Source organism: Schistocerca cancellata, chromosome 11, assembly GCF_023864275.1.
Source record: "Schistocerca cancellata isolate TAMUIC-IGC-003103 chromosome 11, iqSchCanc2.1, whole genome shotgun sequence".
NCBI classification, from domain to species: Eukaryota; Metazoa; Arthropoda; class Insecta; order Orthoptera; family Acrididae; genus Schistocerca; species Schistocerca cancellata.
This window is the reverse complement of record NC_064636.1, coordinates 166080953-166098817: the sequence shown is the minus strand read 5'-3', so window position 1 is coordinate 166098817 and position 17865 is coordinate 166080953. Positions and strand designations below refer to the sequence as shown.

General features: G+C 46.9%; 1 protein-coding gene across 2 annotated transcripts in view; it reads left to right on the top strand.

Annotated features, from left to right (window-relative positions):
• Nucleotides 1–17865, top strand: part of LOC126108916 (RNA-binding protein 45) — a 109198-nt gene that overhangs the window by 66163 nt on the left and 25170 nt on the right. For both annotated transcript variants that reach the window (XM_049914279.1, XM_049914278.1), the window contains exon 9: nt 17356–17512. In XM_049914279.1, the coding sequence (XP_049770236.1) occupies nt 17356–17512 (157 nt within the window). The remainder of the gene's footprint in view (nt 1–17355; nt 17513–17865) is intronic.

Here is a 17865-nt window from a genome sequence, read left to right as displayed (position 1 = left end):
CTGTGCAGCTGTCCCTTTTCAGTGTAAACTTAAAAGTGTAAAGTTGGGTTCAATACTTTCAGAAATATTAATAAACTCTAGTTCACGAACTTTTACGTCAGTCGAGCATACGTGGCTGACGAGAGTAGTAGAAGTGCTAGAAGTTGCGAGACGGTGTACAACTTTGGACCGATTGTCACTCAGTGTGCTGACACTATTGACACCGATCTGTGTTACCTTTGCACTGCCGAGTTTGGTTTCCGGATTTGTGATTGAATACTATTTTTGGAGTCACGAATTTGGATGACGGTACAGATAAAGTGAACTATACACTAAATTTGGATCATCTAACAGAGGCAGGCTAGGTTGCTGCCAGCTGGAAAGCTGTCTGAGCCAATTGAGATCCCCCACCCCCCATTATATTGATTCAGTTGGTCTCACCCCACCGTATGTTACCTTTCAATAAAATATAATAATTATCCTTTTCAGACCGGACTTCGTATGAAAATTTTACCTTCTCTGTAGTGTTCGTTCCAGGTAGAAGTTTGAAAACACACTAGCTCCCGATGTGGTCCGTTGTAATTTAGAATGCAGTTTGTGGAAATAAAAAATTCTGATGCAATAATCATTCATTGCTGTAATAATCGTGACACGTGTTCAGACTTTGTTACTAAAGATGCAGGTTCAGCTGTACAATTAAAATAGAATTTTAAACAAATCGACAAATCTTGCCAGTGTTGGATAGGAAATCACACCCGTCTATGTACACTCCACAGTTGATCTGAAAAGTATCGGCACGCACTCCGCTGCAGAGTGGAAATCTCATTCTGGATAATACGTATCTGATAGTTCCAGTTAAAGATTACAGACCGTAGTGTCCATTTGAATACCTCATTATTTGCCTATGGTGCCACATAGGCTGGCAAAATGCATCTATCATTCAGCACCAACTGCTGCTGTAACTTGTAATGCTACCTGAAACAACAGAATTTCAAACCATCAATGGGACCATTACAACACCTGTTCATTTCCCACTAGACATCACTTACTTGTCGGAAGATGAGGCTGAGATGTTTGTTCCCTCGTGTACATCTACATACGTACTCCGCAGCCAATCGTATGGCACCCCACACCGCTACTAGTCATTTCCTTTCCTGTTGCACTTGCAAATACAGAACTTTTTTGATAGTGGTTCTCAAAAAGAATGTTGCCTTCTCTCGATGAATTCACATTTGAGTTCCCAAAGCATGTCCGTAACAATTGTGTCGTTCAAACCTACCAGTAACAACTCTAGGAGTCTCCCTTTTGCATCCATTTCGTCCTTGTGATTTTCCACACGTATTTGGGTGTGTTTTTGCATTAAAACGTGTACAACTTCGCTTCAGCCGTTTGCCGATAGGTGATGACAGTGGTAAGTAACGGTCGAAAGAAACAGATCGCAGACGTCAGGCTGTTAGTTTGGACCTCGGTCAGCATAACTTCATTCAAACAATAGTCGATTTGTGTCTGCGTCATAAAGTTGTTCTTGATTGAAAATGTCTGTTTAGAGCGTAATTCTCGTCATTTGCGGAAGGTGTTACTGTTTTGTTCCAATATGAAGAAAACAGCAGCTGAGTTTCATCGAATGCTCTAAAGTACGTATGATAAGGACACTATTAATGAAAGAATGTGTCACGAGTGGTTTCAACACTTCAAGAACGGTGGTTTTAATGTCGTAGACTGGATTAATGGTGGAAGAGAGAATGTTTTCGAAGATGCAGAATTGGAGACATTGCTGAGTGAAGACTCACATCGAACTTGAGACAAATTGGCACGATTAGTGGGAGTGACACAGCAAGCCATTTCAAAATGTCTCAAGGCTGTGGGCACGATTCGGAAAGAAGGAACTTGGGTCCCGTGTGAGCTGAAACCGAGAGACGTTGAACGGCGTTTTTGTGTTTGTGAACAGTTGCTTCAGAGCAGAAAACGGAGGGGATTTCTGCATCGCATTGTGACCAGGGGTGAAAAATGTGTTCAATACGATAACCCTAAACACAAAAAATCATGGGGATATCCCGGCCATGCTTCCACGTCAATGGCCAAACCGAATATTCACAGCTCCAAAATAATGCTCTGCATTTGGTGGGACCAGCTCGGCATCGTGTACTATAAGGTGTTAAAACAGAGTGAAACAATCTCAGGTGCTCGTTATCGAACGCAGTTCATGTGTTGAAGCAGAGCATTAAAAGGCAAACGGCCGCAGTACCGCAATAGGTACGATGAATTGGTTATTGCAGTAAGACAGTGCTTGACCGCACGTTGCAAAATAGGTCAAAACATACTTGGAAACGTTAAAATGGGAAGTTCTATCCCACCCGCCATATTCTCCTTCTGTCACCTGTTCATATCAATAGCGCGTGGCCTGGCTGACCAACACTTCCGATCTCATGAAGAAGTCACCAATTGGATCGATTCGTGGATCGCTTCAAAAGGTGAACAATTTTTTCAACGCAGAATTCATACACTGTGCGAAAGATGGGAGAAAATAGTGGCCAGCAATGGAAAATACTTTGAATGAAACATGTGTAACCAATTTGTTCCACTAAAGCCTCAAATGTTGGGGAAAAAATGTTGGAAGCAAAGTTGTACACCATGTATTTACATAATTTTTTTGCATTTTTTCCACCACCATGGATCCTTGCTCCTACCATCTGCATTAGTACAGAAAAGTTTCCTTATCCCTAGCTAGAACCCAGTCCAATATACCATTCCTGCATTGTTGCTTGGCTCATGGAATCCCCCCCACTGGAATATCCGCGGCATTCGAGCCAATCGGGATCCTCTTACAATCCTACTCGCCCGTCATCTTCTGTCTTCAGGAAACAAAGCTGCGTCCCCATGACCGCTTTGTTCTCCCCCATTTTCAGTCTGTCTGGTTTGATCTCCCCTCTGTTGAAGGCACTCCAGCCCATGGAGGACTCATGATTCTTCTCCATGATACTCTCCATTTTCACCCAATCCACTTAAACACTTCCTTCCAAGCTGTCGCTGTCCGTCTTTCCCTTTCTGGATATACCTTTTCTCTTTGTAAGTATACATTCCATCGTCCACACCAATGGCACGAGCTGACCTCCTTCATCTTCTTGGTCAGCTTCCATCCCCCTATTTGCTGGTTGGGGACTTCAATGCCCACCACCCGCTTTGGGGATCTCCACATCCTTGTCCACGTGGCTCACTATTGCTAGACGTCTTCCACCAAGCGGATCTAGTTTGCCTCAACACTTGGGTCCCTACATTTTTGTCTGCCTCCATGACAAATTTCTCTCATTTGGACCTTTCGGTTGGTACTGTTCCGCTAGCTCGGCGCTTCGAATGGTTCGCCCTTGATGATACACACTCGAGTAATCACTTTCCATGTGTCCTTAGACTGCAACCTCAACTGCCCTATATGCGCCCGCGACACTGGAAGTTTGCCCAAGCCGATTGGACACTTTTTTCATCTCTAGCGACATTCGATGACTGTCACTTTCCTAGCGTCGATGATGAGGTCACACATATTACCGACGTTATTCTTACAGCTGCGGAACGTTCAATACCACGCACCTCCGAATTGCCCCGGCGCCCCCCAGTTCCTTGGTGGAACGAGGCATGCCGTGACGCAATATGTGAGCGGCGACGTGCTCTTTGCGTTTTCCGCCACCATCCGATTTTGGCCAACTGTATCCACTATAAGCAGTTCCGTGCGCAATGCCATCGCGTCATCCGTGATAGCAAGAAGGCAAGCTGGAAATTCTTTATTAGCTCATTTAACACCTTCACTCCCTCCTCGGAAGTTTGGAGTCGGCTTTGACGGTTCTCAGGCGCGCCTAGTTTCTCCCCGGTCTCTAGGCTCACTGTCGCGCGTGATACGTTAGTGGACCCCGTCGCAATTTCTAACTCCTTGGGTAAACACTTCGCTGAGATTTCGAGCTCTTCAAATTACCCGCCAGCGTTTCTCCCGAAGAAACGTGCAGCGGAAGTGCAACCTCTTGCTTTCTTCTCTCAAAATTGCGAAAGCTATAATACTGTTTTCTCCATGCGGGAACTCCAACATGCACTCTATTCTTCTCGCTCCTCTGCCCCAGGACTGGATGGTATCCACATCCAAATGTTGCTGCATTTATCAACCCATAGTCTGCGTTACCTCCTTCGCATTTATAATCGAATTTGGACCTACAGTACTTTTCCCAGACGATGGCGGGAAGCTATCGTCGTTCCTGTTCCGAAACCTGGAAAGGACAAACATCTCCCCTCTAGCTATCGCCCCATTTCTGTCACGAGTAGTGTATGTAAGGTTTTGGAGCGTATGGTGAATTGCCGTTTAGCTTGGTGGCTGGAGTCCCGCAGTCTTTTAACACCTGCCCAATGCGGTTTCCGAAAGCATCGTTCTGCAGTTGACCATCTTGTTTCTCTCTCCACTTATATCATGAACAATTTTCTCTGGAAACGCCAAGCAGTAGCAATATTTTTTTTTAACTGAAGAGAGCATACGATACCTGTTGGAGGACAGGCATCCTCCGCACACTGTTCTCTTGGGGCTTTTGAGGTCGGCTGCCCCTTTTTCTTTGCGAATTTATGGCAGAGCGCACATTTAGAGTGCGGGTGAACGCTACTCTCTCCCGTACTTTCTCCCAAGAAAACGGGGTACCCCAGGGCTCCGTGCTGAGTGTTGTACTGTTTGCCATTGCCATCAATCCAGTTATGGATTGTCTCCTTCCCGATGTCTCGGGCTCCCTCTTTGTGGACGATTTTGCGATCTACTACAGCTCTCAACGGACCAGCCTTCTTGAACGACGTCTTCAAGGATGTCTCGATCGCCTCCACTCTTGGAGCATCGAAACCGGCTTCCGTTTTTCTCCCAGTAAGACCGTTTGTGTTAATTTTTGGCGACGTAAGGAGTTTCTTCCACCCTCTTTACATCTAGGACCTGTCAACCTTCCGTTTTCGGATGTCGCTAAATTCTTGGGTCTTATGTTTGACAGAAAACTGTGCTGGTCCTCCTACATTTCCTATCTTTCAGCTCGCTGTCTGCGATCCCTCAACACCCTCCGTATCCTGAATGGTACCTCCTGGGGAGTGGACCGAGTGGTCCTTCTCCGCCTCTATTGCGCCTTAGTGCGCTCGAAATTGGACTATGGAAGCATAGTTTACTCCCCTGCTCAGCCGTCTATTCTTCGTCGTCTCAACTCTATCCACCACCGTGGATTACGTTTAGTGTCTGGAGCTTTTCACACCAGCCCCGTGGAAAGCCTTTGTGCTGAGACTGCTGAACCTCCGCTGTCCAATCGGCGAGCAGTCCTTCTGAGTCGTTATGCTAGCCATCTGTCTTCCATGCCTGCTGATCCAGCCCATGACATTTTTTTCGACGCCTCCTATGATGTAGGGTACGCAGGCCGCCCCTCCTCCCTACTACCACCGGGAGTCCGCTTCCGTCTACTGCTCCGTTCTCTTTCCTTCCGCTTTCCTAAAACCTTCTTGACAACTTGGGGTACAGCACCGCCTTGGCTCCGTCCCCGGATCTGCCTGCTCCGTGACCTTTGTCAATTTCCAAAGGATGGTACCCCTTCACTTGTTTATCGTCGGGCATTTGCTGCTCTATGTGCACAAATGAAGGAAGCCACATTTATTTACACAGATGCCTCGAAAACATTGTTAGGTGTAGGGAGTGCCTATATTGTTGACGACACCCCAAATCACTTTCGGCTTGCCGACCAGTGTTCGGTTTATACTGCGGAGCTTTATGCTGTTCTCCAGGCTGTCCACTACATCCGCCGCCATCAGCGTATACAGTATGTTATCTGTTCAGATTCTCTCAGCTCTCTCCCCAGTCTCCAAGCTCTTTACCCTGTGCACCCTCTGGTCCACCAGATTCAGGACTGTCTGCGCTTGCTCCACCTGGGGGGCGTCTCGGTGGCGTTCCTCTGGCTCCCGGGACACGTTGGTATCTGTGGAAATGAGGCGGCCGATATTGCGGCCAAGGCTGCAGTCTCTCTTCTTCGGCCAGCTATTCGATCGCTTCCCTTCGCCGATCTACGGAGCGTTTTATGTCGTCGTGTCGTTCTTTTATGGCACGCACATTGGTCGACACTTCCCCATAATAAATTGCGGGACATGAAAGCACTTCCTTGTGCTTGGACCTCTTCCTCCCGAACGCGTCGTCGGGAGGAGGTAATTTTAACTAGACTCCGGATAGGGCACTGTCTTTTTAGCCATCGACATCTTTTAAGCGGCGATCCTCCTCCACTCTGTCCCCACTGCTCTCAGCTGTGGACGGTTAGACACCTTTTAATTGAGTGCCCCTATTTTACTCCGTTACGTGCCCGTCTACAGCTGTCGCCTGATATATAGTCAATTTTAGCAGATGACACGCGCTCGGCTGATCGAGTTCTCGAGTTTATTAGTGCCAGTGAAATGACGTCAGTCATTTGAAGTTTTTTTTTTTTTTTTTTTGGGGGGGGGGGGGGGGGGGACAACCAACCCCTTTCTGTAGTGGATTTTTAAGCCTTCCTTCTGCTTTCAGTTTCTCCAATTTTTTGAGTTTCGTTCCCATTGCTGCTGGTTTCCATTTTCGATTTTTACTGTTTCCTAAGTCACTGACCGGGCGCTAATGACCATAGCAGTTTTGCGCCCTAAAACCAAAAAAAAGAAAACTGTCCCATACTTCCCCCCTCCCTGCTCCAGTCTGGCAGGGGTACCTGTGAAACCAGTCACATGATCTACAAGCCTAGCTGCAACCACTGTGCTGCATTCTTTGTGGGCACGACGGCCAAAAAGCTATATGTCTGCATGAATGACCACTGACAAACAAGCGGACCACCCTGTCGGTGAGCACCTGCCAACCACGATATCCCTCATCTCGGTGACTGCTTCACAGCCTGTGCCATACGGTTCCTTCCCACCGACACCAGCTTTTCTGAATTGTGCAGGTTGGAACTTCCCTGCAACACATCCTTTGTTCCCGTAACCCTCCTCGCCTCAACCTTCATTAGTCATTGTCCTCTCCCAACCAGCCCCTTCCCTGTTCCCATTCCAGTACTACAAAGTCCTCATTCCACCGTTGCACCCAGTCTTTTTGCTTCTCTTCCTCTCTGCTAACCTCTCTCCCCCCCCCCCCCCCCCCCCGCCCCTCCCTACTGCCCTCTGTGAAACCTCCCGACTGCACATAGTTGCCCTACCCTCTCTCCACCGCGTCCCTGCGTGCTCTCCAGCAGCACGTCACTGTCCGTCACCCCTACCCTACTATCCCTCCCCCTCCACTCCGCACCCCACCCCACCCTCCTTACATCACCCAGTTGCCACTTCTGTCACGCACTGGCACTGCTGCTCACAGTGTAGCCTAAGACTACAGTCGTGTGTGAGAGTTGCATTTGCACGAGTTTGTGTGTGTGTGTGTGTGTGTGTGTGTGTGTGTGTGTGTGTCTGTCGTCTTATTTTTGACAATGACCTTACTGACCCAAAGATTTGTGACAGTCTTTTTGTTGTACCTATCTGTGACTCGGCATCTCTGCTGTATGGTGAGTACCAAATTTCCTTTTCATAACATTGTTAATTAACAATTTTCTACATTAAGAGCTAGGTGCCCTTCATCTCACCAACTAGAAATTTTGTATAAGCCATCTTGTATCTTCTTACAGTCACTCAACTTTGACACATTATCATTCACCACTGCATCATCGGCAGGGAACCGCAGGTAGCTTCCCACCCTGTGTGCCAAATCATTTTTGTATACAGGAGAATAATAGCAGTCCTATCACACTTTCCTGGGGCACTCTTTTGACTATACCCTTGTCCCTGATGAACATTTGCTGTCGAGGACAGTATATTGTGTTCTATAACTTAAGTCTTCGGGCCTCTCACATCTCTGTGAACCTACTTCATAGGCTTGTACTTTCCTTAACAGCCTGCAAAGGGCCACTGTGTCAAGTGCTTTCCGGAAATAAAGATATATGGAATATGCCTGTTACCCTTCATTCGTAGTTGCCTTTCCTCGTCTACTGTCAGTTCTCAGTTCTCGGAGAAGTTTTCTCTCAGAGGTCTGACGAAGTGGAGATGCATTTGTTTTCCGTTCTTCTCGAAGCACAGTCAGTAGTTGTGTGCAGATTTCAGATGATTCGATAAAGTGCAGTACACACTCTATTTTGACCTAAAGGTGTGTAACACAATTCAGACAGATACTTGAAGTAGATCGTCCCATCATTTCTGTCTAATTTTCTTCACACTGCAAAATAGGAACCACATCACACAGACACTTACCCCATATGTGGCTCATCACTCTTTGACAGATACATGCCGAATGCTGACATGTGCGTCTGACGTGTAACGAATGACTGGGTAACGGGTAAATCCCGGCCCCGAGTCGACAGGTTGGGATCGCACGTTCCCCCTGGTACAGGACAGACCCTGGAAGAGGTGATTGCACGAGCTGCTACCTTCCCAAATTGCCAATTGGTCCCTGTGTCAGGTGTTCGGGAGGTGTGACCTGAGGTGTAAACAGTCACCTGGGGCGGGTACGCCCCCTCGAGAAGGGATCCCGCATTTGGAAGGAGCGTGCCATCAGAGACACTGACAGTCGTGGGAGATTTTCTCGCAGTGAGCTAATCGTCTTCCCAATCGACGTCTACGAAACGTAAACAGAATGAGGCTACCGATTCGAAGAACATTCCAGCTGCACCCCACTTTCCTCACGGTTTCACGTACTGGAGGCGGTCGGCCCTTCACAGTGGTAAACCCATTTATTATTCGGAAAGGTGTCGAAGCCATTGCCAGCCCTGTGAAATCCTACTCTCGTTTGTGGTCTGACCGAGCCCTAAATCCGATCGTACGTCTCTGATCGGACTGTCATTGCGGTCTGTTGGGTGATGAAAAAAGGCAGTTCCTCCTCGGTGCACACACTCGCTCTTTCCACCTTTGATAGAGTGGTGCTACTGTCAGAGATCAAAGCGGGCTATGAAATTATCACAGCCAGACTGTACAGTCTGAATCCAGTGTGCTGCTACCTGTGTCACCGTTTCAACCATACTAGAAGGTCTTATCGACACCCGACCAAATGTGTAACCTGTGGTAGGGATGCACACGAGGGCGATTGTCTGCCTCCTCCTCCCCACCGTATCAACTCCGATGGCGGCCGTGCCCCCACCTCTAGAGAATGTTCCGTGTATCTCGACGGGCGAGCTGTCCGGGAGATCCGGGTAAAGGAATAAGTGCCGTATCCAATCGCTCACAAGTTATCGGCTAGTCGCAAACCCTGCGTTCTATCGCCTGGCACTTACAGTTCTGTTCTCGCTACGTCTCACTCCGTGAAGAACGTGGCCACAAAGATGTGTGACCTCAACTTCAGCTCTGAGGTTGTGAAATTGCCCAGTGTTAAGGTAGCATTGCCGTCCCCCCGTCCAGCTGTGCGACGATCCTTCAAACTCTCGTGTCGAGGGGCAGAGCCGCCAGCTACGCGATCGGCAGGCCGGAAAGGCTAGGAGGAATACTCCTGTGAAGGCTTCCTACTTCCCTCCACCCGACCGACACCTCAGTCTTCCTCTTCTAACCGGAAAGGCACGAAGAAGTCGGACAGATGCAAACGATCTTCTCCGTCGAGTCAGAGATACTCTCGGACGGTGTCACCTTGCGATACCTACGCTCGGCGGTCCTCTGTGTCGCCAGTGTGCACCGCCGACTATTCTTCTGGGTCGGACTCCACAACCGACAGCACAACAGAGCCACTGCTTCTGTGGACCTTACGGAGCAGGACAGTTCTGCCTCTGAACCCTGTAGCGGCAAATCTTCACAGCCCGGCACTCGGCAGCTGCCGAAGTGGCACCCCTTCATTTTTTCCTCCTCGTGACTCCTGCAGTGGAACGTTCGCGACCTTCGATCCCACAGAGAGGATTTGTGGCTGCTTTTAGAATCGCAGTGGCCCCTTTTACTCTGCCTTCAGGAAACGAAATTGCATCTTCACGACTGCTTTGAGCTTTCGCAATTCTTTCCGGTCCATTTTGACCTTCCCCCTGAGGTCGCCATTCCATCTCGTTGAAGAGTCGTGCTGCTCATTCGGGATGATGTTAGTTAACCCGTCTACCCGACTACCCACCTTCGAGCTGTCGCAGTTCACCTTTTCCTCCCTCACCGGACTTTTTCGCTTTGTACCATTTATATCCCTCCACATTCGATGTTACCGGGACAGACTTCCTTCAGCTTATTGGGCAGCTACCTCCCCCATTTTTGCTACTCGGTGACTTTAATGCACGTCATCCCCTTCGGGGTTCTCCCAGAACTTGTCAGAGAGGTGCCCTCTTGGCTGACCTTTGTAACTAACTTAACCTCTTCTGCCTTATCACAGGAGCACCCACATTTCTTTGCGACTCCTCAAACACATACCGTATTTACTCGAATCTAAGCCGCACTTTTTTTCCGGTTTTTGTAATCCAAAAAACCGCCTGCAGCTTAGAATCGAGTGCAAAGCAAGCAGAAGTTCTGAAAAATGTTGGTAGGTGCCGCCACAACTAACTTCTGCCGTCGAATATATGTAGCGCTACACAGGCATGCTTTGCAGGCACGAAGATAAATACTGGCGCCAAACACGTTGCGTCAGTAAATAAATTTTTTAAAAAAGTGGAAGACGAGCTTTTTTCTCCGCTTTGAGCTTCGGGCACTGCATTTTCATACATTATCCAACGAAGTAAATACAAATTCCGTATTTTCCATCATCGAATGTAGCTGCATTTCAATGTACTACAAAAATCTGACTGGGATATTTGTCAATATGGCCAACTCTACGTTCTGAATCTTTTTCTACCTGTGAGAAGAGATGGTTCCTTATAGGAACTTTTATGAATTGTGAATTGCATGCAGTATTCTCTTCACCGTAAGAATAATACAAATATAAACATTTTGCCATGTATTCTTTCGTGTTTGCTGCTAACTCATTTAAATCCTAGAAAACAGCAAACGTGGAAGAATATACATATCATGTCATGTTTATATTCGTCTTATTCTTATGCCTAATAGTGATACAGTCAGAAATGAAGCGCGGCAATTGACTATATTTTTAAATCTAAGATTTCTGTGCAGAATGTAATGTACAAAAGAGGCGTGTGAAAAGATTTGCAAATGGGGAAAAATTTTCGCTAACCTCTCGTTCAGATCATCATGTAATATACTCAGTCTATTATTTGGTTCTTGTTGATCATTATCAAAGAAAGCAGCAGTGTAAGTAACAACAAATAGCAGTCTCTTGCCATTGTTTCGCTAATGAGAAGATTCCTCCTTTTTTTTTAATTATAAGCGGTGGTAGTGTGCACAAAAGCAAGCCATGCTGTGAGCGGCGACAGGTCGTAAACACTCATTATCAGAATGCGACAAACAATGCATGATGCAGTACAGTAATGCATTTTCAGCTTAGAGTGACGTAAACACCTATAACAAAGAGAACGGCATTTATTACATCAAAGAAAAATAATCAATTCAAACCAAACGAAGTACGTGAAAAAGGAAGGGTACCCGTATAAATAGGGACGGAGCACCTGACGCATAGCAATGGCTACCTGGTAAAGGTTAGCTGCTAAGCTTACGCCTCGAACCAAACTACTGTAGCTGTATCGTCATTCATTTGACCTAAATTGTGTCTCATATTACAATGGACCAACTTTGTTTAGATTTGGAGGTGCGGCCTAAAACTTTTCTCTCCCCTTGAATTTAGAGTATCAAATTTCAGGTGCGGCTTAGATTCGGGAAATTTTTTTTTTTACTTCATTTCGAGTCTCATTTTTCAGATGCGGCTTAGATTCGAGAAAAAACGGTATTCGCATTTGGACCTATCCTTCTGCACTGCCCAACTTGCTATCGTCTCGAGTGGTGCGTTCTTTCTGAACCTACTCGAGCGACCACTTCCCGTGTGCTATCCATTTGCTGACGCCTATCCTACCTGTCGGCTAACAAACGTGCAGCCATCTTCAGGTGAGTAGGAGACTGAAGATTACTGGTGCACGTCGTTCTATATATGCCGAAAATTGCCGCGGCGGCGCCTGCGCAGTGGAGAAGGTTAATACCGCGCCCCCTATCTAATTTGGCGCGCTCTGCTGCAGAAGCGGGCCGCACACGCGTAGTGGTGTTCCTACATTTGCGCTATCTGTCGTAAAGCGCCTTCACGCAGCTGAGGCGCGGTAGTCGAAAGTATAAAATCAATTTTCATCAGCCGTCGCACTAGATGCAGACCAATGTCTCTGTGAAGCGATTAAAGAAATTACAGGATCCCGTGCTTTATCCATCTGAAAGCTGCCGTCTCGATTGATAAGATCTTCTGCCAATCGTATCTCCACGGACTCCTTGATAATTGATTCCCAAAAAATCTAGTTGCCGCTAAAATTTTTGTTCCACAATAATCCACGGAGTGTCCTGTCGAAATACAGTGTTCTGCTACGGCTGATTTGTTGGGCTGTAGTAGACGTGTGTGGCGCTCGTGCTCCACGCATCTTTCCCGTACTGTGCGAGTAGTTTGGCCGATGTAGGATTTGCCACATTGACAAGGGATCTTATAAATACCCGCCTTTCTCAGACCCAGATCGTCCTTCACAGAGCCTAGCAAAGTCGATATTTTTGTAGGTGGTCGGAAGATCACTTTAACACAATGCTTCTTTAAAATCCTTCCTATTTTAGAGGAGAGGTTACCCACGTACGGAAGGAACGCCGTGGACCTGACCACCTCTTTGTCTTCTTCTTCTTGTTTCTCTTTACATTTCTTCTTTGTTATAGCTGTGCGGATTTGGAGTGTAGAATATCCATTCTCCCGAAGACGGATTGCAAATGTTCTAATTCTTTAGGAAGGGTGTGCTTATCAGATACGACATGTGCCCGGTACACCAGAGTACGCAGCAAACCCACGGTTTGTGCAGGGTGGTGGCAGCTTGTCGCCTGCAAGTACAGATCTGTGTGTGTGGGCTTCCGGTAGACGGAGTGCCCCAAAGATCCATCGATTCTACGACTGACGAGGACATCCAGAAACGGCAGACATCTATCTTTTTCGACCTTCGTGGTAAACTGAATATTCTTGTGAATGGAATGCAGATGTTTTAAGAATCCTGCCAGTTTTTCTTCTCTGTGGGGCCAAACTACAAATGTGTCATCCACGTAACGCCAGAAGACTTTCGGTTTAAATTCAGCCGACTCGAGTGCCTTCTCCTCAGAGTCCTCCGTAAAAAGGTTTGCTACCAGAGGGGACAAAGGACTGCCCTTGGCAACACCGTCAACTTGTTCAAAATATTCATTATTGAATAAGAAATAAGTTGAGGACAGGCAATGATGAAATAATGCTGCTATGTCGGCTTTGAACCTTCTGTTAATGAGTGCCAGTGAATCCGTCAGTGGAACCTCAGTAAATAAAGAGACGACATCAAAACTCACTAATAAGTCAGAATTGTGGAGTTGGAGCGACTTCAGTCTACTAATAAAATCGGCGGAATTACGAATGTGATGTGGACACTTGCCCACATAAGGTCTCAGTAATGAAGACAGACGTTGTGCTAAGTCGTAGGTTGGCGCACCGATATTACTGACAATAGGGCGTAATGGTAGTCCCTCTTTATGAATTTTCGGAAGACCGTAAAGCCTCGGTGGAACAGAGCTGTGCGGTTTCAGTCTTGTAATGACTTCAGGTGGAAGCGTAGAAGAGTTTAACAAAACTGTCGTTTTTCTTTCTACTCTGCTCGTCGGATCCTTGTCGATCTTCCGATATGTGGATTCACCGAGGAGGCTATAAATCTTCTCGTTGTAGACGTTTCGTGCCAAAAGTACCGTCGCATTGCCCTCGTCCGCTCGGAGAACCACAGTGAGGGGATCTTCACGTAGTTTGCGAAGTGCAGCCCTTTCGCTAGAAGAAATGTTGTTCTTCAGAGGAGTCGCTTTCTTAAGTGCACGGCATTTTTCACGCCCGATTTCTTCAGTTGCGTCGCTGGGAAGGGGTCTAACAGCTTCTTCAATAGCACTTACGAAATCCGCGAAAGGTGGAGTCTTAGGTGTACGAGCGAAGTTAAGTCCTTTTCCGAGTACAGACAGCGTCGCATTGTCCAAAACTCTATCCGTGAAATTAACCACGGAGCGTCGAAAAGTGCCTTCTTGCGGTGATGCTGTCGATAGACGTGCAAACTTCGATGACTGCCTAGAAGGTGACTTGTTGTGAGCCCAGTCCGCTTTGGCCCGAGTGACTCCGTCAACCCACTCCCAGATACACAACTTTACTCCTCCATGGTGACGTTTGAAGAACAAGATTTTCCCAGTTGTGATACCCAGGTGGAACATCTTACAAATGTAATTCTTAGCACTGCCGAACATTCCATTCCTCGCACTTCCCCTTTACCGTGCCGTGACCCAGTCTCTTGACGGACTGAGGCACACCGTGACGCAGTTTGTGTGCAGAGACGTGTTCTCCGCATTTTTAACTGTCATCCTACGATGGCAAACTGCATTCATTATAAACAGATGCGTGCACAGTGTGGTCGCATTCTTCGGGATAGCAAAAAAGCTAGCTGAATTTCATTCACTAGTTCTTTCGACAGTTCCACCCCTCCCTGTCATGTGGGCCAACCTCGAACGGCTCTCTGGGACCGAGATCCGTTATCCAATTTTCGGCCTGACAGTAGCAGGCGATGTCATTGTGGACCCGATTGCCGTCACCGACACCTCGGGCAACCGTTTTGTGGAAATTTCGACCTCTTCCCACTGTCACCCTGCCTTCCTCCATCCGAAGCGAGTGAAGTAGGCTCGGGTGATACCCTTCTCTTCACAGAATCGGTAGTGCTACAATGCCGCCTTTGCTACGAGGGAGCTAGATCGTACACTCAGTTCATCCCGATCCTCCGCCCAAGGGCGAGACACTGTGCATTTCAGATGTTGCAGCACCTTTGTCTTGCAGGCAAGCACTTTGTGTTTAATACGTACAACCGCGTCTGGGCAGAGGGCTGCTGGCGTGAAGCCCCTGTCGTACCCATACCTAAGTCCGGTAAGGACAAACACCTTCCTTCCAGCTACTGCTCCATCTCTCTCACCGGCTGTATTTGCAAGGTTATGGGACGTACGAGTCGTGTCTTGTCGGTGTGGCGGCTCAGGTCTCACAGTTTGCCGACCACTGCACAGTGTCGATTTGGAGTGCACCGGTCTGCAGTTGACCATCTCGTCACTTTGTCCACCCCCGTCACGAATGGCTTTCTGCGGATATCCCAGGCTGTAGTCGTGTTTTTCGATTTGGAGAAGGCCTACCGCACCTGCTGGAGAACTGGTATCCTCCGTATTCTCCAGATGTGTGGCTTCTGTGGCCACCTCTCCCATTACCTTAAGGAATTTTTAAGAGAGTGAGTTTTTGCAGTGTGTGTGGGTGTTCTGCCTTGTCGGACACCTTTACCCAGGAAACTGGTGTGCCTCAGGGTTCGTCCTGTTTTCTTTTGCCATTAAGCCTATAATGGCCTGTCTGCTGCTGGATATCTCTGGCTCCCTTTGTGTTGACGATTTTGCCATCTATTGCAGTTCTCAGCAAAACTGTCACTTGCTCACTCTTGGTGGAGCTGTGGTGATTTTTATGTGGATTCCTGGTCACGTCGGTCTGCCTGGTCATATTGGTTTGCCAGGAAATGAGGCTGCTGCCAAGGCTGCAGTCCTCTTATCTCGGCCCACTAGTTTCTATTTTTCCTCCGATGATTTGTGTTGCCGTCTGCCAGAAAATGGTGTCACTTTGGCATCGCCATTGCTCCTTTTTTCACAGGAATAAGCTCCAGGTTATTAAGCCTCTCCCAGCAGCTTGGACAGCCTCCTCTCGGCTCTCCCACCGGGAGGAGGTTTTTTAACTGTGTTGCGTATAGGGCACTGCCTTTTTAGCCATCGCCATTTGTTAAGTGGGCATCCCCCTCCACTTTGTGTTCATTGTGACCAAGTTTTAACTGTCCGCTATTTCCTGACAGAATGCCCATTTTTTGGCCGTTGCGTTCCCAGTTGGGTTTGCCACCTCAGTTATCGGCTGTTTTAGTGAACAGCACGTGGGCTGTCGACCACATTTTACTTTTTATCCGTCGTAGCAATATGGCAAGGGCCATTTAATTTTTAGTTCTGGACCTCTGCTTTTATAGCCCTTTCTCCACGTCCCTGTTTTTAGCTGTCTTCTCTTACATTGATTGGGATTGACGTGTAGTCGCTTTTTAAGTGCCCTGTCTTTGTGTTCTATAGTTTTGACTTGGGCGCATATGACCCCAGTCGTTCTGCACCCTAAAACTAAACAAAACAAACAGGCATTTATCGTACCTAACTGATAACAACAGATTTTAAACTGTCTTCTGTCCACATGAAATGTGCTGCTGTCAAAAATGGTTTTGTAGAGACTCGAGATCATTTAGTTGTCAAAACACTTCTGGGTCTGAATCAGACACAACTGGTAGGAGTCACTAAATTGATTGTGCTTTCTGTACACATGGAAGCACCTTATTCCACTGCTCAGCTGACATATGGTGATGTGTATACCACACAGAGTGATGTCAGACATCAGCTATACTTACATATCTGTAGTTTTGTCATCATCGGAGATGGTAAGTAAGTGTGTGTGTGTACGTTTGTAATGAATTGGCTCCTGTTATTTTGTCGTGTGTCAAATCTTAGTTTAAAAATATTAAAAACGACAGTTTTTTTTCTTGTCAATTATTTATTGCACAATGTTCTCGGTCTTAGCTTCTTTTGCAGAGACATAAAGATTTTTTTTAGATAGGATACAAGTGAGCATGCCACATACAGTTGTGCATGAGAAAGGCAGAGTTTTTCTAAATACTCAGCATCATCTCTGATTGTTTGCCCGTGAGATTTATTTATGATTATTCTCAAAGCAGTTTGTAGTGGGAATTTAAGCACAAAACAGAAAATTCCAAAGCATTTATTACTAGCATACCCAGCAATGCTTCAAAATTGCTAAATATGTATGGGATTTGGATATAAGTCGTAATCATCTCTCCCACCCTCTCTCTATCCCTCTCCTCCTCCTCTTCCTCTTGCTATTCCTCCCCCCCCCCCCCCTCCCCCCCTCTGTCCACCACGTTCCCACCTCTTCCTGTACATCTCTTATCCCACACTCTCTCTATCCATCTCATCCTCCTTACACTTCTCTGTATCCAATTGCCCCCTCTCCCCCTTAAGTGTGTATTAAAATAAATAATACATACACAAAATTATCCCCAGTCAGCCAGCTATCCATTTTCTTTACTGGTTGGAGTGAAGAAAGAAAGATTGCTATTGTACTGACTCTTATCTGTGACAAAAATTTCAGTTGCAAAGATAGCTCTAAATTAAAATCCCTTTCCTAGGAATACCTACAAACTTGCAGTGTGGTGTAACGTGTTTCAGGTTGTTTATAGTTTGCAATCCGAGCCCTCCACCTTCCTACGCAGTGCGTGACGTTTTCGGCAGATTCGGCCACCTGATTGACGTCTATCTGCTGAACGGCAAGAACTACGGCTACGTCAAGTATGCCAGTAAGGAGTCTGCCAACAAGGCAATTCAGGTAAGTCTCAATGCTAGGTGTTTTAACACACTACGGGAATACTGTTAGGCTAATAGCAATTACTGCACGGGCAATCTCAGTGCATTGACGGAGGCTGTGATCTATACATGCTCAGAATAACAAAGTGATTGACAGTGACGTACAGTTAAGTGCCTGAGGAGACGATGTCGTTGGTTTGCGTGTGTGGAGAGTATGGCAGGAGCAGCAACAGCTGTGATGATGTTCCTTACTGAACTACTTCCTGGCACTGCCTTTTAATGTGCAGTATTGAGCTGCGTTTCAGGATCGTGGTATCCTTATGGCTTAAAGAACGCACCCCTCTGTGTAAAATGATACCGTTTTCCTGCTATTTG